The sequence below is a fragment of the Poeciliopsis prolifica genome, unplaced genomic scaffold (assembly GCF_027474105.1).
Source record: "Poeciliopsis prolifica strain line A6 unplaced genomic scaffold, Auburn_PproV2 SCAFFOLD004, whole genome shotgun sequence".
Classification (NCBI taxonomy): domain Eukaryota; kingdom Metazoa; phylum Chordata; class Actinopteri; order Cyprinodontiformes; family Poeciliidae; genus Poeciliopsis; species Poeciliopsis prolifica.
This window is the reverse complement of record NW_026562379.1, coordinates 14573242-14598452: the sequence shown is the minus strand read 5'-3', so window position 1 is coordinate 14598452 and position 25211 is coordinate 14573242. Positions and strand designations below refer to the sequence as shown.

At 38.1% G+C, this 25211-nt stretch overlaps 1 protein-coding gene across 3 annotated transcripts in view; it reads right to left on the bottom strand.

Annotated features, from left to right (window-relative positions):
• The window catches only part of tenm4 (teneurin transmembrane protein 4), a 212380-nt gene that overhangs the window by 28821 nt on the left and 158348 nt on the right, over positions 1–25211 (bottom strand). For all 3 annotated transcript variants that reach the window (XM_055028139.1, XM_055028140.1, XM_055028141.1), the window contains 9 exons: positions 23800–23919; positions 19702–19963; positions 17173–17440; positions 16920–17063; positions 12386–12635; positions 11958–11978; positions 6617–6849; positions 5522–5676; positions 78–955 (listed from right to left, as the gene is read on the bottom strand). In XM_055028139.1, coding sequence (XP_054884114.1) covers positions 78–955; positions 5522–5676; positions 6617–6849; positions 11958–11978; positions 12386–12635; positions 16920–17063; positions 17173–17440; positions 19702–19963; positions 23800–23919 — 2331 coding nt within the window. The remainder of the gene's footprint in view (positions 1–77; positions 956–5521; positions 5677–6616; positions 6850–11957; positions 11979–12385; positions 12636–16919; positions 17064–17172; positions 17441–19701; positions 19964–23799; positions 23920–25211) is intronic.

Here is a 25211-nt window from a genome sequence, read left to right as displayed (position 1 = left end):
ATACTGTAAGCTCTCATTGCTGAATAACTTTAAAATCAATTCATAGACAATAGGAAATGTTTCTCAATATTACTTACTCAAAGAAAGTTGTCCATCCATTCTCATTTGTCTTAGAAGACAGAAGTCCTGAGCTCCCATGGTAGGTCATTACAGCTAGTTCTTGACCCTGTGCAGCAACAGTTTTAAGGGCGTTGTTAGTACCAATGGTGAACCAAAAGGTCTGCCCATCAGGGACCATTAGCCACAGAGGCATTCCTGTAGTGTCTCGTCGGATGGTCACTGTGTTCTTGTTCTTATCTGTGATACCACTTATATCTCCCTTTCCTGTGTAGGTCAGATTGTAGAGATGGTCTCCTGTTGTCAGACTTTGTGTGAAAATGTGGCTGCCGTTGGAATCAAACAGATAGAGTTCATCATTAATTGGAGAGGATACCTCATACATACTGAGAGGATTCAGAAAGGGTTTGTTTTTCCGAACAAAGCGAATACGAATGTTTCCAAGATCTGCAATATAAAGCTCTCCATCTGGGCATACAGCAAGGGAAGAGGGTGCATTCAGCTTGGCATCCTTGGCATAGCCTCCATCTCCAGAGTAACAATCACAGTTGACATCATTTTTGCAGTCACAGCCACTTGGTGCCCCTGCAACCAAAGAGATCTCTCCATTGGTGGACACCTGTCGCACTCTGTTGATTTTCTTTTCATCAGACTCGGCGATGTACAAAACACCATTGTGTGACACAGTCAAGGCGTTTGCTGACTCCAGAGTTGCATGGATGGCCACTTTGCTCATAAGAAAGTGATCAATGCCAGGTACTTGGCAGTGCATGGGGCGGCCTGCTACAATGCGGACTTGATGATTCTCTGAAACTTGTAGAACAACATTGTTGTCCAGAACGTACAGAGAGTTGTCCATGGGGCTCACTGCCAGGTCTGTTGGCCACTCAAGGCGTACCTAGAAGGACAAAAATATATATTTGAAAAAATCAGCTTCCAGTTTCATTTGTGTAAAAAAAAATAATAAAAATACATGCCACAATTTTCAGACCAAGTTTTCAGTTTGCTTCATGATCTGTTACACACAATTCTCAGTAAAAACAAACATTTAAGTAGCTGTAATGTGACAAAATATGAGAAGTTCAAGGGTCTGGAATGATTTTTTTCCCCATATTATCATTATTGCTATAACACAACAGCACAAGTCCTTGAAAAGAGACAGGAACACCCTCAGCAAACAAAAGCCTGCACTGCCTTTGGCTTTTTGAATTATTAGTTATTGTTCTACTGACAATGTGTCAGGCTTTTAACAAATTGAAATGATTGGATTAATCCCATTTACTGGCCTCCTTCTCCCTTATTGTCCCACTGGGATCACTAAGAAACATAATCTAGAGTGTCATATTTCACCGGGAGCCTGGGAGCTCACAGGAAGGCTGCTGATTAAATCATGGACCAAAATACAAAAAGTGCTACTGAAAATGCTATTTGCCCATAAAGAGGGAATTCAACAACTCTATGGACATACAAAGGAGTAACAAATTTCCCAGCTTTCTGACCTTTGCATAACAAAATAAATAAGTCAGACTTACACATAAGCCCTTTACTTTACTATTGAGAAGTGAATGCTGCCAGAATAATTAATTTGAATCTAACAGGACATCAAGTCCAAGTGGAAAGAGAAACAACTTCAAGCATCACATGCAGCTCATGTCCTATAAACCTCCAGTCATTTTTCACAGGAATCGGGGAGGATTATATAATAGGATAGATCACATGCAACAAATGGGCAACTGACAGAAGATACATGTCAGTTTTCAGTGAGCAAAAAACTGCATTTACTTGGGTAATGAAAGAGGGAGGGCTTTAAATTTCTTAAAACCTATTTCTTGTCAACACTGCTGGTTAAATATTTCATGAGCCTGAGTGTGGAGCAGCTCAGGGGACCTGCCTGTAAGGAGGTTTTCACGCCACTCTGACTGATGAGGGGATATTTCCTGAGCTGTCGTCCCACATGCTGTAACCCGATCACAGCCTGCACTTTATACAGTGGGGTTGCTGTCACTAATGCTTGCCTGATAGGCCTTTTGCCAACACCACCCCAAGGAAAAAACTTCCAAAAGAATGCTCATGAGGTGGGGGAGCAAATCCCAGATTAGTACCAACACCAAGTTTTTTTTTTTGTTTTTTTTGGTACTTGAAGCCTATAGAGGATTTTCTATTTTCTTTCAGCCATTTCTTTTCTATAGGGCTTGGAAGCTTATCAAAGAAAGAATAAGATGTCGTTTTCACTAAATTCTCAATTTAAATTGAATGTCAAAGTTTGTGAACTTGATAAATCTCTTTAAAGCTGCTAGCATTCCAGAACAGGTTACCAAAATGAATGTTTAAATGACTTTAGGGCTTTATAACCTATAAAAAATATTACATTAAGACTTGGAAGCCTTTTCTCTTGCTGTTTAGAGCATAGAGTTATGCAGTGCTGCAGGTCTTCTGCCATGTGTTAGTCTGAGTTTTTGATCAAAAACTCCTGTAAAATTGTAAACAGTGAGGAGAACCAGACTTTCTACACAAACTAACCAGGTTTTCATTACAGAGGGGCTAGACAGGCCTGGAGTGAACATACCCTTGGAATCTCCAATATTTCAGAAGCAACACAGCTAAAACCAATTTTTAAAAACAAGGTGAGCAACAAATCAAGACAGCAGTTTCTGAATTCTAGGTTATGAACTGCTTCTGTCAAAGATACATAATTCAGTTTGTAAAACTTATTTAGATGCTGCAGTGATTCTGGAGACACAGGAGACATCATCAGGTTATAGGAGCACACATTTGTCTTATTCTCTGAATTTTGTCTTAAAAATATCAGCAAAAAAATGTTGGACTTGTATAAAAGTTCAGGAGAGAAATGTGGTGAGGGATTTGTCAACCTGTCAACAACAGTAAATAAACTTTGGGTATTGTTGCTGTTTTTGTCAATAATATCGGAAAGATATAACTGCTTTGCTGTTTTCAAATAAACGTCGCAGAGAACTTTAAGCTCTGTTTTTCTCCAAAGGCATTTTGCTTCACAACAAACTGAGGACAGTTAAGAGTGAAAGTGAAAAGAATGTAAAGGAAAGGAAGTAAGTGTTATAAAGATAAAATTTTGCATTGACCTCTGCTGTGGTTCAACCAGTGATTTTGATACAGTAATTAGAAATAAGCAAAAAGACAAAACAGGCCATAGAAGATGTGTCTAACCAAATTTTTACATATACTGAAAAAACATAAAAACACATTTTATCTCACTTTCTAAAGTTAAATCTAACTTCTATTGATTTAGGAAAATATTCCAATTATTCAGTCTGGAGGTTTGTGTTTTTAATTTGACTAAAATCTGAACTCAGCAGGGAACACAGAAAAGCAAGTCTTTCATTTTTGCAAAAATCTAACAGACTGAAAATCCAAAACAGGAACAATCTAGGTCCATGGTGTTAACGGACAAAGACTTTTGAAAAAGTTCAAACTCTTGTTGTTTTGCAACAAAATAAAAAATAAGTTGAAAGAGAATAAAAATAAAAAAAGATGAAAGAGATGAATTAAGAAAGATTTTGCTGCAGTTTCCTCACAGGAGAAATGGTACAGCAAGATAACAAACTCATCGGAGAGGGAAGAAATCTGACAGTATTTCTTGGCTAAATCAGGTGTGGAACACAACAAAAGTAATGACCACTGCCACAAGCCTTCTCTAGAGAAACCCATTTCTGAGCGAGGTTACAGAGAGTGTTTGAAGTAGGAGCCCATGTGCTCTGGATGAATTTTTAATGGATGCTTTTTACTGTCTGAGTGTCTCTGGCAGTGCTCGTGTGATTTGTCATCATTGTCGAGCTGCACCCAGCTTGCATGTGTCCTCGCGGCAGCAGCAGTGGGAAGGTGAGCACATATAGGTGCTTGTGTGTGGGAAAAGGTAAAGAACCAAGAAAAGGTAAGGCATGGGTGGCAGGAGGGATGAAATCCCCTCCTCGGGGTGGGAGTCTGGAAATGGGCAGCTGGAGGCTTTGCTTGAGTGTATGAAATCCTATAAAAAGAAAAAGCTTTTTTCTCCCCCACTTTCATCTGGCACTCCACAGCAACTGTTTGCTAGTTGTGCTCAATAATATGTAAAACCAGCTAAATGCTTGAATCATTTGGAGATGTGTAGGTAGCAGAGTAGAACTGGAAACAGTGCTGCCTGTGGTTTGGGTATATCTGCTGTCTGATGAAATGCACTGCATAATTCTGCTCCTGTTTCAGGGAAAAATTGTTTGTTGGCTATTCCCTAAAAATGACTAGCTTTTAAGTTAGTGGTGCTCATATATGTCTGCTCCATCAGACTAAAAATGTAACAATTTAAAAAATATATATATTTGGAAATTATAACTTTCTTCTTCTCCCTTAGCATCTTTAAAAAATTGCCAAGTTATTATAAATATCTCTAATTTTGATGAAAACAGTTTGAGAGCAGCTAGAAACAGAAACGAGTATCTCAGTGGAGAAAAAGAAAATGCTCCAGTAGATCAGAGAAGACTGAGATCAATCTGAGCCAGTACTGAGACTGACTTGTGTATCTTGTCTTGCTACAGATGAGTTAACCTGCAGGATATCTTGACTGAGGAACATCAGCCAAAATGCGATCCACTTCAGCAGATGTTTCTCTTAATGTTTCAGTTTATAACCAACATGGTTCACACTTTTTATGCACAGTATTATCATAAGATCTCAGTCAACAAATGTTTATATTAAACTGATGTAATTTTCAAGCTTACTAGTTTACTTAAACTCTGACATACATTACAGTAAGCAATTGTTTATTGATTTTAGTTCCTGCAACTAACTAATCAGCTGGGTCACTGTGTTTAACAAGTTTTTAACTCTTTTAGTCACTCCTTTACAAAAAACAATGAGAAACAAATGTAGCAACTTTTATAACTTTATCATGATGCTGGTGTGCACCTGTGCCCCATATCAAAGTCTGTCATGTTGGAGCTGGATGTACTTCCAACATGTCCACACTAATTCAGTCTAATTTCACAATGACAGATTTTTTTTAACACTTCCGGTTAAAAAAAGTTTCACATGTTTGAAAAGACCAAGTTTCTAGGCCTCTATAGCTCTCCCTTCAAGTTGTCATGAGCAGCATTTTTTTCCCAAAAAATTCCAAATATATGGGAAATTAATTCACTTTCCAAAGGGTAGTTTAAACAAACTCCCCTGACTGTTCCTTAACAGTCTGTAGTTTGGATTTAATATGAGTTTTCTAAAAAAAAAAAAAAACAACACCTAAAAGACATGTTAAATGAGAGCAGAATAACTGACTGTACCTGTGAGTCTTATTCATACTAGCTTATACAATACTTTGAAAAAGAAAAATGTTAACGCAAAATAATTCTGCTTCAGAAAATGTCTGTATCAGCAGGTAAATTAAGTTAGATAGCAGTAAAGGGTCAAAACCCTGCAGAAAATAGATAAGAGCATGAGAAGGCATACAAAAGAAAGGCCATACCTGAGAAATGTCCATAACGGCATCACAGCTGAGAGGTCGAGCGGAGGTTAAGTCATTGTAGCCAAGAAGAGTGGAGATGATACCATTCTGATCAATCCTGCGGATCATGGTTCCATCCACAAAGAAGATTACCCCATACTTATCCACCGTAATGCCTGCAGATAAAAGTCACACTGTAAGAACAGAAGAAAATATCCATCCGTTTCATCTTGCTTATCTGCACCAATGCGAAGACAGAGCACTACTAAATGACAATTAAGAGGTATCAGCTGCAATAACGTAGAGCACTAATTGTACCAATGAAAAGTAATGCAAGGATTGATTTTGTAATCAGTAATGGAGAACAATAGAACCATCTGAGCAGATGATGATTACTATACGGATTGATTAAATTACACCTAAACCCGCAGCAGTAAGGTTTATGCATCTTCTGGCTGATTGACTGGTGCAATCTGCTTTAATTGTAACATATTATATGAGTTTATGTATGTTTTATTAATAGAAACGGACACATTTCATACTAAATGAGAAAATCTGATTGGTTTAAAATTAGTCTTCCAGATAATCTTTCATGTAAAATGGATCAACTTTCTAAATTCAAAGTTTATAGTGTTACTTGTTACAATTGATCAATTAAAAGCAGAAACTTGTGATGGATTTATGGAAAACACTTTTACAGTAAGATTTAAATATGGAACCAGCCACGGTGGACAGAATGAAGGGAGAGAAAAGGAAGGAAAGAACAATTGGAGAAAGAAAGAAAGAAGGAAAGTAAGGGAGGATGAATGGATGGAAGGAAGGAAAGAAGGAATGATTGAGGTAACAAAGGAAGAAGCAAAAATAAAGAGAATGGAAGGAAGGAAAGAGGGAAGGATGAAAAAGGAAGGAGCAAAGGAAAGAAGGAACCAACATGATGAAAACTAAATCAAATGGTAGGAAGGAAGGAACAAATGAAAGAATGAAAATGTAAAGATAGATGTATGTTTCCAAGTATTCTATATCCTGTTTTCCATTTTTACAGAGATCAGAAAATTACATTAACTTCCAAACTCTTCCATGCTTTTCCAGTCAATTCCAGCTCGGGTGAAACATTACCTCTGGGATTGGTGAGCGTGGCCTCAACAGCTTTCCCTCCATCCCCGCAGCGAGCGTCATCGTATGGGAGACACTGGTCACCGGTTCCAGCCACCAGCTCCAGATTCTTAGCAACATTGTTCACAACAGTCAGAGATTTGACCCTGAACACTTTCCTGCTTCCTGTATCGGACAGGTACACAGCGCCATTCACAGGGCTGGAGGCCAAGTAGTACTTCTGAGCGGGGCTGTTGCTGAGCAAAGGGAAGGGAGAGGAGGGGAAGGAGTCAATAAAACTGGAAGCAGCTACATCGCTTTCAATAAGAAACATTGTGTAATACAATTAAAATGGATTCAAAAGCCTTTTAGAGAGTCAATTGGGCACAATTACAGTTTAAAACCAGGACACAGAAAGAAGAAAAAAATAGAATGAGATTAAACATGACAAACTGAAATGAGATTAAACGTGACGTAGGAGTAGAGTAATCTACAGTAAAGTCTGAATCAAGGGCCTCTGTTTGTAAACTGGACAATTGAAACGAACCATAAAAATAGATTTGTACCCTTTTTTTCCCCTTCAAATTACAATGACACAGTTCAAGTATAATTCAGAATACAAAAGAAAAGAAACAGTTGGATGGGTATCAGTCTTTTGAGCCCAGTAGTTCCTTTGAGAGAAATCCTATTTATTACCTTGAAAGAGAGACAGGAAATTCCTGTTATCTCATCTGAAAACAACGAAGGGAAATCAGCCATTACAGCGCAGCAGTCTGGTTACTCTTTCAAATACAAATGCATTGTATTTTATTTTTACCTTGCTACTGCTGGTAAAAGACAAATAATACTGAACCAAAGATCCAAAGACATTAGGCATCCATCAGGCAGATATCTTTGCGCAGAAACATATCCCGTGTAATTTCCAGCAAAATCAACAAAGTAATCCTTTAAACTCTGCGAGATTTTCAGCAGACATACAGACAATAGAACCAAACACAGCCAAGATACATAAAATCTCCTGGTTTCCAAAAATGAAGATAGATGGTGAAAAACAAAGATGGCAAAAGAGAGCCGTTTATGGATCCATACAAGGACAAATGAGGTGACAGATAGGACTTTTTTATTGTTAAATCTGCTGCATTCTGTGATAGATGCAAGGCTCTGCAGAAAAATCGATGGATATTTTCTGACTTATAAAACATACCTCGCCTGCCACATTTATTTCTCCCCCTGGTAAAGATGCGTAAAAAGCCTTGAAATAAATTCATTTTTGCTGTAGTAATCTCTTGAAATCATCCAGGGTCCTTTCTTATGCTCTCGTCAACTCAACTCGTTGGTTTTCTATTGCATTTATATCTGGGGACTGCAGAGGCCACTGAAGAGGGGTAAAGTTTTGTGTGGGGAAATATTTATTGGGCAGATTTGATCACCTATTTGGCCAAAGGTCAGTATACTGTTGAAAGACCCAACAGTGATTAATTTTCAGTTTTCTGTTAAAGGCCATTTTAAAGTTTCATTTTAAAATCTTCTGGTAGCTCAAAGATGAACTTTGAAAGACAGGCCAACAGAATCACATATTCTCTGATAAACATGACGGTGGTGCAGGAAGTGTTTGTCACCAAAAACTCAATATTACTCTGACGACCTTAGGCAGACTTGTGTGAGTTTGTAGTCCAAAAATCCCATAATCTGGTTGTAGGTGCATGAAATTATGTGGTTTTCTTTTTTGACTGCCACTATTGATAGCTACTTAATGTCATCAGTGTGCAGATGCGCCTCAGCAAATGTGTTGAACAGCTTTTAAAAAGTTTGCTTGTCGCGACATGCAATGATTGTTATGGAGGCCTGGTACCTGAACTGGCAGTAAGCTTTGATGATTTCTTTATCTGTCCTTCCATTTTGCTCTCAGACTATAAAAATGGGTCCTCATTAAGCCCAATGGCTACAAGAAATTAGTTACTGCATCAAGTGGCATTCATAAGAACACAATAATTGAAACAAAGAACAACATAAAAATTTTAAAATACATTTTAAAAGGTATCGTTATTGGTTTTCGGTACCAATAACAACGCCACAGGCGATTTTGATTAAGACTGACTTTTAACTTAATATTTTAACGTACCCAAAATAAAGCTAGATTTTTCAAAAAAAATTTATTTTTGCTACACCAATAAAATAGAAAAATATACTTTTTTTCCCTCCATAGGGCTTTTCTTCAGGTGCCAATAAATGTGGTAGCACTGTTAGTACAAATAACTGAATGCCTTTTACAGTACATATGGAGGTTTTGATTTAAGCATATTCTTTCTTGACATGAGTGAATATTGAGTGCTGGTTTAACGTTTTGCACAGCTAAACAACTCTATGATGCTGAACTGAAAATATTTATATGTGAAACTATTTATTAAAATAAAATTTTTTGGCACATTAAACATGTTGACAGTTATCATTGTCAACGTATGGCACAATTCTGCCAGAACAGATAAGCTTTGTGGAGAGGCCTGTCATCTTGGTATCATTCAAAGTGGATTAAGACAGTATTTCAGGTTCAACCTTGGGGGTTCTTTTAGCGTGACAGCACCACTAGCCTATGTTTCTAAAATACAAGAGGGAAGGAGAGTGGGTCTGTGCTATTGTCATCTCGGGTACATAATATTAAATGACACTTGACCTTCAGTGTATCAGTGGTGACAGCAAACCTCAGGCACATGTGTCGAAACACGACCAGTGACCCAAGCGACACACTGGGTGCTTTTCAACACAAGTCAGTTATAATGTGCTGGCAAAGAGAATATAAATGCATCTCAATAAATCAAAAGTTCATTTACTTCAATCCAACTCAATGCCAAAAATGAACATCATATTCTATGGCTGTAATACACAAAGAGGAATATATCAATTATGTATTTAAATTAGATTATACTGTCTCAAAGCTAAGAAGCAAAGTACAATTTTTGTACCATTTCAGAGAAAATCAGAAACTACACTGAAATGGTAGTTAGCAGAAGCTAATGCTAATCTGCTAACATCAACTGAAATCATATCTGTCCTTGAAAGACTGCAACCCTGAAGCCTAATTTAATTTTGAAATTATAATTTACATGCTACATAATGTCATCAAATTTATGTTTATTTTTTATATTCTACGGTCTGTGTTTTGTTGCCAACCTTTTAATGATTTTCTAACTTTTGAATACTCATAATATTGTTGGTTAGTAGTAAATCTCAGTAAGTGGTTTCTTACTGTTTGTGGAAAATCATTGGATTTCGTTGCATGCTATTGTGGAATTGGTTGTAGAGGATGGGGATATACTTAGCTAGATCTCTAGAAAATTATAATCACCCAGTTCCTAATCCTATCGCCAGCTGTCATATAAACAGGAAGTGATCATCCATTTTACACCAACACTTGTATCTTTCCTGGACAAATCTCCTTTTTTAAGATGCAAATGTAGCACACAGAGTTTAACGAGCTGAAGGTCCAATATTTCTTTAGTGGAGCTCCTGCGAGCAGAGCTCATGTATAATGTGTGAGCTAATGTGTAAAAAGAAAATAACGTTTAACCCCTGCACAAAAAGAAATTGAGAAATAAAGTGACAGAAAAATAATACAAAACAAGAGCAAGTGACAAGTATTGCATTGCTTTTTATCTTCATTTGTATTATGTGTTTCAGAGCTTAAGTCAAGGCCCTTAGACAGAAAATCAATCAATAGTCCTTCACCTGAGACACAGCATCTGAAGAGGGCACACTGAGATTTCCCTCGCTGCCTCCTGCCATGGAAAATGAGGTGTCTGTATCTTAAGCTACTAATAAAATCTTTACCTATAGTCATTTTGTTAGACTCACTTGCAGATATAGCAAAATGAAACCACAGCTGGTTTTAATTCTACGGTTTCATGCCTCAACAAATTGTCAGAAGACTCTACATTTCCACACTTGGATTAAACAAAGAATTGTTTTATAAGTTCTAAATTTTGACCCAACTCTTTTCATAAGACAACTTAAATGCTTAAGAACCCAGGTGTGGATGATCTTCAGTTGGTGGACAGATGGCTTCGTGTTTGACTCCACAATGCATCATTGCGGAGTTGAAAATTGACTTGTAGACTGAGAACTACACTGATTCAGTGGCTATAAGGCAAGGCAATATCATCATCCCACATCCACTGTGCTCAACAAATGGTTAGGGGTGTTTGCAAGTCTAGTTATCTGGCATTCTGCAGACATTGCTTCTCTAAAGTCCTGGCTGAGAATTTCTGAAGAGGGTGCAGAGACTTTGTGGTAAAGAAAATAAGAATTCATCTACAGAGAAAAATAAAGAATTAACTTTTGGATACTGCAAGGCACCTAGATCATGTGGCTGTAAAATAAGTCCAAATCATCACTCTTCCACCAACGTGCTTGAACGTTAGTAAAAAACATTTGTGCTGAATTTTCACCAAACATTGTTACAATGCTTAATGTTACAGAAGTCTTGCTCGTTTAAATGTGTCCTCATATCTGACACATTTGGTCTGCTTCAGGTCAATGTTTGTTTCCCCCATTGGTCCTGACATTTTGTGAACTCAGTATCTGGTGCAGTCCAGTCTTGATCTTAACGAGCTACAAGAAGTGTATGTCTTTTTGGCTTTACGCACCACTGTTGGTGAGCATTATCGTAAAAATATGCCATTCAATGTTGCTAAAGCAACTGCCGCATGTAGCAATTGCAATGAAACTGTACCTGATCTGCTGTTTTCTGCTTAGTGATGCTGCTGCCAACATATTAAGAGTCAGGGCACACTCATTCAGCTGGCGCTGTTCCACAATTAGAAATAATTCACCACAAAAACAGCATTGAATGAGCTGCTCTTGACATTAAAAATAATTTTTCTGTTGCAATAGTGGAACAAATGTGCACAACAGGTAGTTTTTGTTTACAAATTTAAGTCTGATTGTGAAATAGCACAATGAGAATCGAACCAGATCACATGGGAAAAAAGTCTGCAGATCTAAAGACTTTTCTGATGTAAATGTACCCCAAGATGCAACTGTAGGAACATAAGTTGTGATATTATTTGGAAGATATATGGATAACAAATCATAACAAGATATTGTACTAATTAATTCAGAACTTTAAACACTTTCCTTCAAGGCTACATTCTTACACCAGCTGCTTGTTTAAAGAGAGACAAAGTAGAAAGGTAAAAAGTGAAGATTTGTTCTCCTTTGGGTATGTTAAACTGTATCGAGATGTACCTAATAAACTGGTTCACTCTTAAATGTTGATGGCTGTTCATAAATTGTGAATCCAACAAAGACAAAAACTAATGGAATTGTAACAACAAACAGGCTGATGGTAATCTTTTTATGTAGGGCTTACCTGTGCCTGAAGTCTTTATTTCTTTCAAAGTTAACGAAAAGCAGGAAAAGTGACAGAGGAAAGAACAGAAAGAAGAGGAAATGGTAAGTTGTTCGTAGAAAAATTCAAAGAAGTGGATGGAATTAAGCAAGAGAAAAATTTTACTATATACATTCTTTTATCTATATCTGTGAACACATTAAATGGCAGAAGAAACTGCTGTATTGTTTCCAGGACATCATCTGTTGAAGTCCTATTACATCCTTTTTAGGTCCTTCGAAGGACCAAACGCCAGCTGATGCAGGTGAATAAGAGGCAGACCATCAATCCTCTGCCTTTAGGGCATTTCTGTCTATCTCAATTGCACTAGGTAGTTTATAGCTTGTGTATAAGCCCATTTAAGCTGCTCGTAGTCCTGAGCGAATGTTGGTAGGCTGCTCCTCAGTTACCTCAGCTCCAGGACGCTGGTGACGTTCCCTGTGGTGAAAATCCTCCTCACATAGTTGAAGTCGCCCACGTACAGACTTCCATCTGAGCCGCAAGCCAGAGCCACGGGGGCCAGGAGTTTGTTTCCGTCAGCAAGGCCGTTACAGCTGGGGCAGGAGATGCTGCGCCTGCGCCCGTTTCCCATCATGCTGCCGATTACGGGTGGCTGCTGGGAGATGAACACATTCTCTCCGTTGCCCATGTGAAGAATGCCTGATGAGGACACAGAAAATACCCAAGTGACACCTGCAAAGCACTTTCCGCTTAGCAGAGTTTAAACATCTATTTTGCACACAAGAAAATGGAAAATAATGTTTGTTTTAATGCTGCTCATGGCATTGTGCATTGTAAGCACTCTGACCAGTCAGGGCTCTTTGATTGGCTGACCAAATTCTTTTAGAAGTCCCTAGGTCAAAGTCCAAAACTATGAAAAAACTAAGGTAAACACGCATTTGTTTGGAACTGCCGTCAGCACATTGTGGCACTGGGATACTTTTTTGTTCCTACTAATGCCATCTTCTTTGCTTTTATCTTCTTTTTTTATTACAGCACTAATGGAAAGCACTTCAGTTCAGTAGTCACTGTTGTAAAGTGACTACTGAGGCTACATTCTTACACCAGAATGATAGATAAAATTTGATTGATCAACAAGAGAAACAAATTTAAAGTCCTGTGGTCAATGGATACATTCAGATTTTTCCACAATATTTATCATATCTTGCAAAAGTGTACTTTTTTTTTTATTGTGCCAAATTAACAACCACAAACTCGCATTTGTATTTTATTGTGATTCATGTTATAGATTTAAATAAGGCAGTTGAATTGCAAAGTGATGGATGATCTTTTTTTTTTTTTTACCAGTAAGTCAAAAAAAAGGTTGACATTAATTTGTATTAAGTCAACATTTTCATTGCAACCAAAACTGCAAGTCCATTAAGCTCAATTCTCCAACAAATTTCTATATTTTCTCTTTCTAAAACATCACAAGATCAATCAATAATTAACGATAACTTTTTTCTTTACCACCTCTTAACTGGCGGTACCAAAATCACCAAAAACAGCTGAAAAGGCATTCCCAAATTCAATCAGCTGCAGTTCTTGAACAATTTGGAGTACATACAAAAGCTTGGTCTCTTTATGAAAATGACAAGCTAAATTTCTATTTTTCAGTCAAAAATACTTTAACTGTAAGTACTTTGTAGCTATTATGTTTGTAACACAAAAGAAATTGAAAGATTTTGCTTCACCCAGATTTGTCATTTTTATTTCTTGTAAATGCACATTGAGTGTTGAATGTATGGACTGCAAAATACAATAAATCTGTAGAATAAAGTATTCTGTTCGTGGATTTCAAGACTGATCAAGATAGCATAAAAACAAATGTTATTTTGGACATGTCTATTGCTGAGGATGTACAGGTGTTGTCCATGTGTGCCATTCGGAGTCTCCATTTGGCGTCTCCAGATGGCACACTCGGACAACACCTGATATACAAACTTCAAATGATTAGAACTCCTCAGTGCTTCAACATACAGTTATTAATGAGGGCTCTAATGAAAGATAATGACCAGAGGAATCCTTAGATAGACACTTTATTACTGATAGTGGAAATTACTTATAATTATATGAGTAAAATAGGATTTCTGTCAAGTTTTGGATTTGAGAATACAGGAAGCATTTAGCACTGTTAGAGCGAGGGAGGGACAGACGGAGAGGTGGTCAGTGTACAGTCAGACCTCCTGCCCCCTCTTACGATATGATACCCCCCCCGAATTTTAGTGGTACAATGACACCTTTACACATGAGAGCGCACAGCCTGACTTTGACTCAGAATAGAAACACACATTACGTGTGGTTACGCATGCAGCTGGTGGATTCCTGTCAAAACAAACTGCAAAATACCTAATATCTTTATGACAGGACACGTATTGGCTACACATCTGTGGCTTTAGATTTAGTCTCCGCATTGCCCAGTCAGAAATATTCCAGAAATAATACAGGCATGTCAAAATGAGCTCAAGTCGCTCTCTGGATATTATTGGCTCAGGAAAAGCCATTTCATAACATTATTGGTCGAATCCGGTGTCAATCAACAAGGGGCTCTAAGCTGTCCAATAAAAGTGTCATAATGGACATTGGCAGAGTTTAAAGAGAAGAAAAATTATGAGTATGTTCAAACTGATATAGTTTTGCATATAAATAAATATATAGGTTACTTTCTGTATGTAGTCACATTTTTATTACTTAGATTTTTTCATTTGTAATTGAGATCTTTATGAACTTCAAGGAATTCAACTTTTTTAAAGTCACAGACAGCAGCCAGGTAGCTGCTAGTCATATAAATGCACAATACAAACGACCTCAATTTATCCTCCTTATACAAGAGAAATTTTATTACCTCTAGACTCAATCTTACACTGTGGCAAAGTTTGATCGGATCACAAATGTAAAAAGAAGAATGTAATTGAAGACAGATTAGAAGATGATGTGACTTTAAATAGGTTTGTATCTGTGGCGAAAGGCGTGGAAATTGCAAGGCGGGTCTGTGTGTGCAATAAGAGGTCATCTCAGTGGATGAAAACACAGGCACAATTTCACGCCAAAATGGGAACCAAGAGCTGTGGCTCGAGTGAAATCTCTTGGAGCAAGAAAAATACACCTCACAAACACAATCTTAATCATACAGACTGCAATAACAACACACCTGCATTGTTCCCATTTCTCTAACTCCAAATTCAGGGGCTTCATAGTAAAGGACTCAGAAACACACATACGGACAGCTTTGATATTTTTCACATCATTGGTGCCAATTCATCATTGGAAAATCCCCAAATATGTAAATGTAAAGTTGTTCCTGCTGGTCAGTCAATGTAATCATATTTGAAATTCAGCATCTGGATGTCTGCGGCGGATTTTCTGCTTCTGATGGTACTCGGTGACCTGACTTCTCAGAGCAGAACAACATGTGGGCTATCAGAAACGATCAGCCAAGCATCTCTTTCCTGGGACGTGATTTAATCTTTGGGACTGCTGCTGCTCTGAGCAGCAGTCTGACAGCAATTAAATTAGGGATGATTCTAAAAATGCTGGGCATGGATGAGACGTGGAGGTGCCAAACAGGGGAGGGGAAGGGGATGTGAGGGTGGAGAAACTGGCAGTGCTGGTTTAAAAAGTCGGGAGGCACTTCTATCCATCCTCTGGACACCATGTCCAGGCTTGGTGCCTTATAGATCAAAGTGCCATCTTTCTGAGCAATTTTCAAGTATGCCTCATCTCCTTAGATGAGACTCTCCAGACGCAAAACAGACTGTGAAGCCTTGCTAGTGACAGGTGCTGCCAAAACGTATTCCTAGCGCTGCCTTTGAGGAGTAATTTGTCGGCAATAAGAAAATTGACCCACTTCTTCCTGAAGATTTATGGCAAATATAAAAAATCAGATCTAACTACAGCTGAATGACATAGCTGCATGGAAAAAAAAATCACATAAAACAGAAATGCTGGTTGGTTTACTGTATCCAAACCATTAGATCAAGCACATGTGGCAGATTTGGTCGATTTTGCATGAGCAAAATGTGAAGTGGGTTTATGGCATGGGCCCAACCTGGCCGAAAGTAAGGCCAGGTTGGGCCAAAATTATTAGCCTGATGGTCAGATTAGGTCGGACTCAGGCTTTTGTGGCGCGTTTAATAAGTCTACAATACATACAGCACAGAGAAAACAAATGCATGGTATAAAGTTGTGTTAATGTTCATAACTCTGGCTTAAAATGATAAAGAATCAAATGTTTTAATTATAAATTTCATAACAAATGTCAGCTTGACCAGTTTTTTATGTACTAAATTGACACAATTACACTAAAAATACCGATGATAATGTTTTAGAAACTATGTGCTTTTTTTTCTCTTTCATACATTTCAAAATTCCACAGAAGAAAATGTATCCATCTTTTTTCTGAAAAAGTTTTTTTTTTTCTTTATTTAACAATCAAATCTAAAAGCAAAAGAGAATTGGGATCCTTCATGAGAGCAAATTTTCTGACTTACATATACTTCAATGATATGTATTAAGTTCAGGTCAGAAATCATACTCAGAAGAGGGTTTTTTTGTTGGTTTGATTTAGTTTCCTGTACTCACTGCCTAAAGTTAAAAATGTCTGTACACTTCCAACAAGTGATGCGTGAACTATAATTTGTCAAAATTTTGGGTGGCCTTCAGATTTTCCAGTCACCATTTAATAAAAAAAAAATACGTAAAAGAATGAAAATGCTTCATTTACACAACTTTGGGGTGTTTTGTTGTACTTTCACAGGCAGTGAGTTGCTTAAAATAACCAAAAATGATACGTTCTTAGCAATGGGATGAATATTGGAATAAATTTGTCAACCTCGGCATCATGTGCTGTTTGAATGAAATTGGTAAAATTATTTTTTTAACTGATGTAATAAGTAACAAGTCATTGAGAACCAGAGCTTTCAAAGGAATATTGATTTGACTCACCACTCTGGATATTTAAAGCATGATGCTTGTCTACTGTCCACCCTCCAAGTTTGGAGGCGGTTGTTTCATAGCCTTGTAGTACAGCAGTCCTCTTCTCCCACAGAATAAGGTCTGGGCATGATTCATACTCAAAACCCACTGAAACTACAAAAAAAAAAAAAAAGAGCAAAGATGAGAAACTAGGGCTGAGTAACATGTGCTTTGGATTTAAAAAAACCCCCACACCATATGAAAAATATATTTCATCACTCACCAAAGGCTTCAGAGAGGCCGTACACCTTCTGGCTGTAGACGTCCGTCTTGTCCCACACAAAGTCATAGGAGAGGTTGGGAGCTGCAGGAAACCATTTTCTGAACAGCCTGCCTTCCACAGCCACCATGAGGTGAACCTTCATCAAGTTGAAAGGAATGGTGGAGTGCGTGAGGGTCACCCTCAGAATTGACTTATAACCTGGAGTTCTGCTGCTTAGATAGCTGAGCTTCATCTCTGTCCCTGGTATCCGCACTTCCTCCTGTAGAGACTGGGGGCAAAAAAAAAAAAAAAAAAACACAAGTTATTAAAAGAAGGGAAACGTAAAAACACCTTCAATAGATGGGTGTGACAAATTAAGATTAAGTACATGTTTGTGCTACATAGCAGGAGTATTTGTATTGTATTTTTTATCAAAAGCCAAGGTTAGGCATTGACAAGGATGAGTTGACAGATAAAACAGATAATTAATGTTACTCAGTTGGTCAGGGAAAAGCCTTTTGTCTTGTGCTTTTTAATTACATGCCTTAAACCATATGTAGGCACTCGAGGGAAGTTGGGAAACACTAACCGGTGGACAATTATGCTCCTGGATAAAATGGTATCTGATGAAGGATTTTTTTTTAAGTACTCCAATGAGCATTTCTAAGAGCAGATTTAATAACTGCAAGCGCTTCATTAGAACAGCAGTCCCTCCAGCAATGCATATGACAACAGCATAACAAGGAAGCCCTTTGGCTCTGAGTCTATTCAGTACAATAACATATTTAGTTATAAATTTAGCTTGGTGAGAGATAACAGTGCTGCCTTAGGAAATTTCCTTCAGTATGGGACCTTTATCAACCGCTGGATGATAGAAGCTGTAAATGAGCACTTTCATACACAACACTACACAGTGTACAGATTTAAGTTCAAGGACTGACAGCAATGGTTTGGTTGGCCTGGTCCTCTGGACTAAAATTAAATCGCCTCTTGTCGCCAGTCTCCACAGCCCGAAACGACATGTAGAGCAGCAATCAAAACAGCTGCTCAAAGCGACATTGGTCAGAGGACATGTCACTTCTGATGTATTTATTTTTAAATGCTCACAGATTGCAGCTATTTGTGGTTGACTGATCAAAATTTACTTTTGCAAGTGTAAATGGGATGATGTCCTTGTGTGGCACTATCAGAACTATCTAAAAACTGGGCTGCTATGAATAGACTAAATTGCATACTAAATTTACAGATATACCATCAATCATGCGAAGGGCAGAGATATGCCCGAAGACAAACAGGATCAAACAAAATGAAGCACACACACATGCTGAAGTGTGCGATTGCACCACAAAACACGCAGATGTGGGCGAGCGACAAACAAATGTGTGGGTGGGAAATTTAAAAGCAAATCCTGTAGTAAAGTGGTGCATGCATGTGTTAAAGCAATAACCTCATATTTGCTGACTTGTTTCTCTGTAAATGATCATAAAATCTGGACGTTTTAATCAGGAGTCCACACATTTTCAGGTCAAAACTAGCCATTTAATTCAGGTGTGAGTAAAAGGGGACAACATCAAAGCATACAGGACACCAATCCTTAAGGACTGACTTTGCAGGGCCCTGCTTTAAAAGGCAGCTTAATCTACCCATTCTCTGTCATGGCACTTAAAAGAATGTGTGTGTCCTCCGCCTGTGATCTCTATCTGAGTGCACTAACCTGCAAGTGGCATTTGTACTGCGACAAAGCATGGGCTGTTTGGAGCTATAAGCTAATTGACCCTTTCCAACCTGTTTCTACCGGTCAAATTTTACTGGATAGTTCAAGTAGAAACAGGAAGTCATGCTGTGGAAACTACCGTATTTACAAGTCACTTCAGTCAAAAATGAAGTGTCATGAAGAGGGGAAAAAAAAGAATATAGTTTGCATCCAAACTTTGAAAAATAATGGGATGCACAGACCAGAAAATAAGGTTTAGAAATACATTTGTCTGTAATAATTGCATGTTAAAGTTGACAATCATCAATTTTATATTCATTTTGATATATATTTTTAACAGCAGAAGAACTCAGTCAAGGTTATATTACAATAGATGGATGTATAAATGAATGAAAGGAAGGAATGAAGAAAGAAAAGAAGGAAGACTAAACAAAAAGAAGGATGGTAGGATAAAAAAAATAAAAATGGAACTAAGGATCAAAGGATGAAACAGATGTTGGAAGGTAGGACAGAACAAAGAAGAAAAAAATGGGAAGGGAATATAAAATGGGAAATATTTTATTTTTTCATGCTAATCCAAACTTTAACATCTCCTCTGTACTTCAGTCAAACTCCCTCCTTTTCCAGACTTTGCCAGTCTGCTAAGGAATACTTCCCAATTCAGCCATTTTTACAAGGGATATAAAAATGACAGTACAGCCACGAGCCATGGTTCCTTTTCCACTTTAGTTTATGAATAATCCTCTCCCAGCTGTTAGGCAAGAGTTATTTGAAGGAGAGACCCACTTAGGTTTCCTCCTGCAGGGAAGTGAGCAGGGCGGGAGACGGAGCATCACCTGGATTTCGGGCACCACTGTCCCCCTTTCCGAGCAGGAGCCGGCGAAGGCTGTGAGCGGCGCCGGGGACACCACGGGGACGGGCCGGGAGAAGCTGCTGAGGTCGCAGCTCGGGATGTCATTTTCCTCGTGCCGCATGACAATGGTGTCCATGACGAAGAACCGTCCCCATGGCAACCACAGAGTGTGTTCCTGAGTGATGAATGGAGCTCGCTCAAAGTGCAGGGCGATGGCTATGCCCCCATTGGTCACCAAGTCGAAGCTGGAAAAACACAGAGGATGAACTGATTCACATTTTGTCTTTCATATTGCTGCGGTTACAATGAGGCAGGCAGTCATAAAGAATGGGTTTATAAATGAAGGCTATTAAGAAAGAATTATTTTCAGCATTAGGCATTATTAAACAGTCTGTCAGGCACATACATGCTGAATATTCAATAGGAGTTATATTGATCACAATCCTAAGATCACATTTTTTCACTGTAACTGTATGAATATATTATGTTAGGGAATAAAAACAGCAGATTTAACAATTTCATCTGTATGTGTGTGAACACTGTGCTCTGTTCTCATTTCTATGTGCACAGAGAGAGCTTTGCGGTGCCGGATGAAGGCAGCCGCCACTGCTTTATTGATCCCTCAGACGAAGCCTGTCCACGCTAACATCAGTCTAAAAGCCCTGCAATGCAATCCCATCTGCTGTTGCATTAAAAGGCCCTGTACCTCCGCTCTGACCTCAGCTTCAGTAAACAGGCTGCATCGTGACAACGACATGGCAGCACCTGCGCTGGACTTCCGCAGCTCCTGTCACTTCTCGCTAAGAACCAATTAGCACCTGGTCACCTACCGGGCCCCTGGGACGGGGCCATATCCTCCCGCATCCTCACACAGGAGGCACCTTTACTAAATTACAGGTAAAGAAGTAGGTCCAAATAGAAGCCTCTAAAATAGGCAGCCTCCCTGTTGGTTTAAGGTTCTATAAAAAGAATATGCTATGTCAAGCTTCCCCTGAGGGTAAGTATTTGAATGTTTGCAGGGATAAAGAAGAAAAAAAAAAAAAAAAGTAGCTTGTTCTACACTTTGTGGTTCAACCTTGGCTGGGTGAGAGCAGCAAAGCGGTCCGGAGGCTGCAGAGCTGTTGCAATGGTGCCAACATATTGCCGTGACCCATGAGCGGTCTGGCAGTGGCAGCCTGTCAGTTTGCATGACACTAGGCAGGCTAAGCACACACTCAACACTTGTGGACAAACACCCGTGGGCATGGGAGCCAATCAATTACTGGATTTAGGAGATGTTATCAATCAAGTTTAACACCATGTTACAAAATGGAGAAAGTTGCCCAGGAACCTGCTACCTTTGGCTTACAAATCTTTATTAAATGATTCACTTGTCCTGTTTTTGTCTCACATTTTTTCATGTTACAACAGCAAACTTTAATACATTATGTTGGAATTTCAAGTAATACACCAATATAAGTAGTATATGTTTGTGAAATAGAATAAAAGTATTATACAGTTTTCAAAATGATTAATAAGTAACAATTGTATTCAAAATACATCTTTTTAGATTTGCCAATTAGATCAGAGAGCATCTGTGATCAACATTTCCAATTCTTGAACAAGATTTTCAACTGGACTTTGACTAGGACATTCCAAAACATGAAAGTGATTTTGAAGTGGTGGGTGTGCTCCCCTTGGACAACAATACAGTACACCAGGACTAACACTGATTTCAGTATATGTCTGATCAATAATACATGGCTGATATTACCAAACGATATTTATGTGATGTAGTCATGTGGTATTTGTTATCACATGACAGTGATAATTGTGTACCACAGGATTATGGGGAGATTAAATGAAGTAGAGAAGCAGTGGTAAAGGCAGTAACATGTTCAGGTTTTTCTAAGCTGTCAAAAAGTTAATGAATGTACATATAAAATTAGTTATCAGTAATAATATGAAAATTTATATCAAATGCCCGCATCGGACTAAATTTTTATATTGGTCCGTCCTTAATTTTCATCTTAAACTGCATAAATAACATACAGATTTGTTTCATCTTGACACACATTATAAAATCGGACAACCTTGATGCTCTGCTCATATAAAAAAGAAAAAAAAACAACCCACATATTTAAAAAAAAAAAACTGCACAAATCTCTTGTTTGGACCAAAACAACTTTTCAAGAAAGCACAAGTAATGGGTAATTTCAAAATGTAAACCCTTTGAAAATAAAGAACACATCACAGAAATGAGTTGAGACAGCTTTCTCATTTCTAAGTGGGTGAACAGGTGCGTTTCTGATTTCACGCTGCACTGAGCCTGTTTACAGTGATTGCAGGGGTAGTTGCAGGAGACTGGACATGTTTACAGGGGGGGAACCAGGGAGATGGAGGAGTGTTTACACATATGCTGGTAGAGGGAAAGGAGTATAAAGCTTTTCACCTGAAAAGCTGAGTGATGCATGGAGAAAAATGGAACACGCATAAATGTCGGAGAAAGATAAAGATGAGAAGAGGCATGGCAGTGGAAATGACATAGACCTGTACCCAAGGAAGGTGGTCAGAAAAAAAAAAGCTTTAAGGGAGGAGGAGGATTAGAGAAGGGAAAATGTGAGCAACTGCAAGTCAGACAAAATAAGTAAAGATGATGAGGGTAAGATGAGAAATTTCTGTATGAAAGGGAGTAATAGAGTGATGGAAAAAAAGAATGATTAAGATCAAACGTCTGGCAGATCTAAACCTTTAGAGTATGAGGCTGATAAAAGTATCAGGAAGAAGTGGGAGTTGGAGAATGAACAGAGATTCCTGTTGTGCTGTGATAGAGCGGCTTCGTTGGCTACAAAGCCCTTCTAAAACAGAGATATAAAAGGGGATTGAGGGAGCTTGTGCAATCTGATCCTAAACTGTGTGCCTGAAAAGAGCAAAGTTTAAAATGAAAGTTTTTTGTATGTCAACGTTTTCCCTTTTTTCCATGGAACAAATTCAAGCCGGTCTTTCTAAAAAAAACTATTTATATTTTGACAAAAATGCTTTTAGTCATTAATATTGATTCATTTTAGAGTCAATGAATCAATATCAAGCTAGATGTTGAGTTTTTAATGATTTCTATGAAACATCATTTTACCAAAACAACAGTTCTAAAACTTAAATTAACTTTAATTTCAGTTATGTGCAGAACTTGGTTCTGGATTGGAATTCAGTGAAATTATCAACAATCCCTCAAATCAATATCAATTGATAGCCCTACAAACTTGGTCACAGCAGTTCCAACAAAGCAATGACTCCACACAGCAGACCAAGATTAAGTTAATGAGTTGGTCCAATTTAAACCCTATAGAAAATATGCAAACTGACTCCAGTGATAAACTAATGCATATAAACAAACCCAACAATTCTAGCAAAATTAATAAACAGCTACAATAATGCCAGAAGCTTAATAATGGCTACCAAAAGTGTTTGGTAGAGGTATAGTTTGCTACATGAGGCCTGTGTTTACATTTAAGCCAGTATGTAGAATTTTGTTAATAAAAACAAAAAGTGTGACTTGTGCACCCAATTCTTGATCTTCTTATCGACACTGCAGGTTTGTATCTTCACTTCAGTTATCAATGAAACATAAAAGAAATAACAAATTAAAACAGTGACTGTCTTCACACGAAAACAAAACCTTTAAAATTACTCAATAATTATTAAAAGGAAACATTAAGAAATAAAGTATGAAGCAACTAAACTTCATTGTTTGATTTCTCCATCATCAAATAATATCCATCTGCACTGCGTTCTGAGCTGGCACGAGTTACGCTACCACCTCTCTGCTCCAACCGTATCAGAACTTGTGCGCGCACCAGACGGGCTTTGTTTGATTTCTCTGGGAATTGAGCCGAGAATTCCAAAATTGGACCCGGCAAAAGTACAAAGCAGATCAATTGCGGCAGAGCTTGTGGTGGCGATTGTGCTTTTAGTCACTGCAGATCAGCTAAATCACATTTTTCACAACATAAATATCACTGCATTGCAATATCAGTCCATTGCATCTGTTGTTTCTTGTGTGGATGGTTGAGTCAGTGTTGAGATAAAGACGGCCAACTTTTACCTTCCATCCTGCCTGGTAATTGTGTAGCCAAACGCCGGAGTGTTGATGAAGCTGACGTTAACTCCAACCAGCGGCGTTCCATCCGAGGTGACCACCTGCCCACGAATGACACAAGCATGGCTGTGCAGGAGAAAACAGAAACATGAAGACTTTTAGACCAGGTATCCTGAGGAAAATAACAAATTTTCATATTTTGCTTTGAGAAAAGGTACAGAAAAAAAAAACAAAAAAAGGAGACATTTTCTAAAGCACAAACATCCACACTGATACGGATTCCAGGGAAATAAACAAAGATTAATTATTCACGGTTGGAAGATATTTACAATGAGGCCAATAACTATTGTACATTAAATTTTAAAAAAGTAAAAACCTAATATTTGTATGCACCCATAGTGCACTCTGCACCAAGATCATTTCCAGTGACTTTACAAGCACCAATTAAAAAAGTTTAACAAAAGCGAAAACTGTTTTTTATGTGGTGAAAGATTACAGCCGGCAGTCAGAACACATAATATAACCTAATATAACCAGTATCTATACTGCTGAGTTTTAATTACATAGAGGATACAACAAAATTTTTTTAAGGCTGGAAAGACAGCATATCTGCCTTTCCATAACCTTCAATAGTGACGGTTTGCAGGGAGCTCAATTTTGTAAATGTGTAACAAGTGATACGCCACTACTGATTTTTTAAAGGACTATAGAACAGAAATAATGTGCTGCAGGTTCTTATGTACAACAGAAAATGAAGGGGATAAGCCAAAGCATTTGGCCCCAACTTTTATTTAATTCTCTTTTAACCAGAAAAAAGCTCAACAAACATTGATTCTTTACAGGCCATTTAGTGAACGTTTACAGTACAGATTCATTTAACCCTAAACCAGAAGTTAAGCTTTCTTAACTCTTTAAGTGCAAGGGTGTTTTTAGGTGTTTTCAGCATTAAATTTCCAATCCAAACAGTACCTAAGTTAAATCAACTCTATATCCAGAAAGCACTCTTACACAAATCTGGCTCTTTGCACCTTTAAAACTGTTTTCTTTCATCCAGAAAGGAGAAATAATGTGATAAGAAAGCTTTACTTTGCCCCTGCTCTAATTAAAAAGAAAAGATTTATCTTCCCATTGCAGAATGCAGTTGTAAAAAAAATAAAAAATAAAAAAAGACTGCAGATTGCAGGACTTGCTTGGCTGATTATCGAGTCCTCGACAGATTCTCAGTCTAACAGGTCTCAAGAAGCTTCGTAAATTAGATCTGATCATCAGTCCCCACCAATCGATCGTGGGAAGTCATCCAAACTCACCTCCTAATCTTACTAAAGTGATGAGATGAGACCTTGCTGTCTCACATCTCCCCTCCCGTCAGCTCTCGTCTCCATCATTATCAAGGCCCAAGTCATGGTTGACCGTAGTTT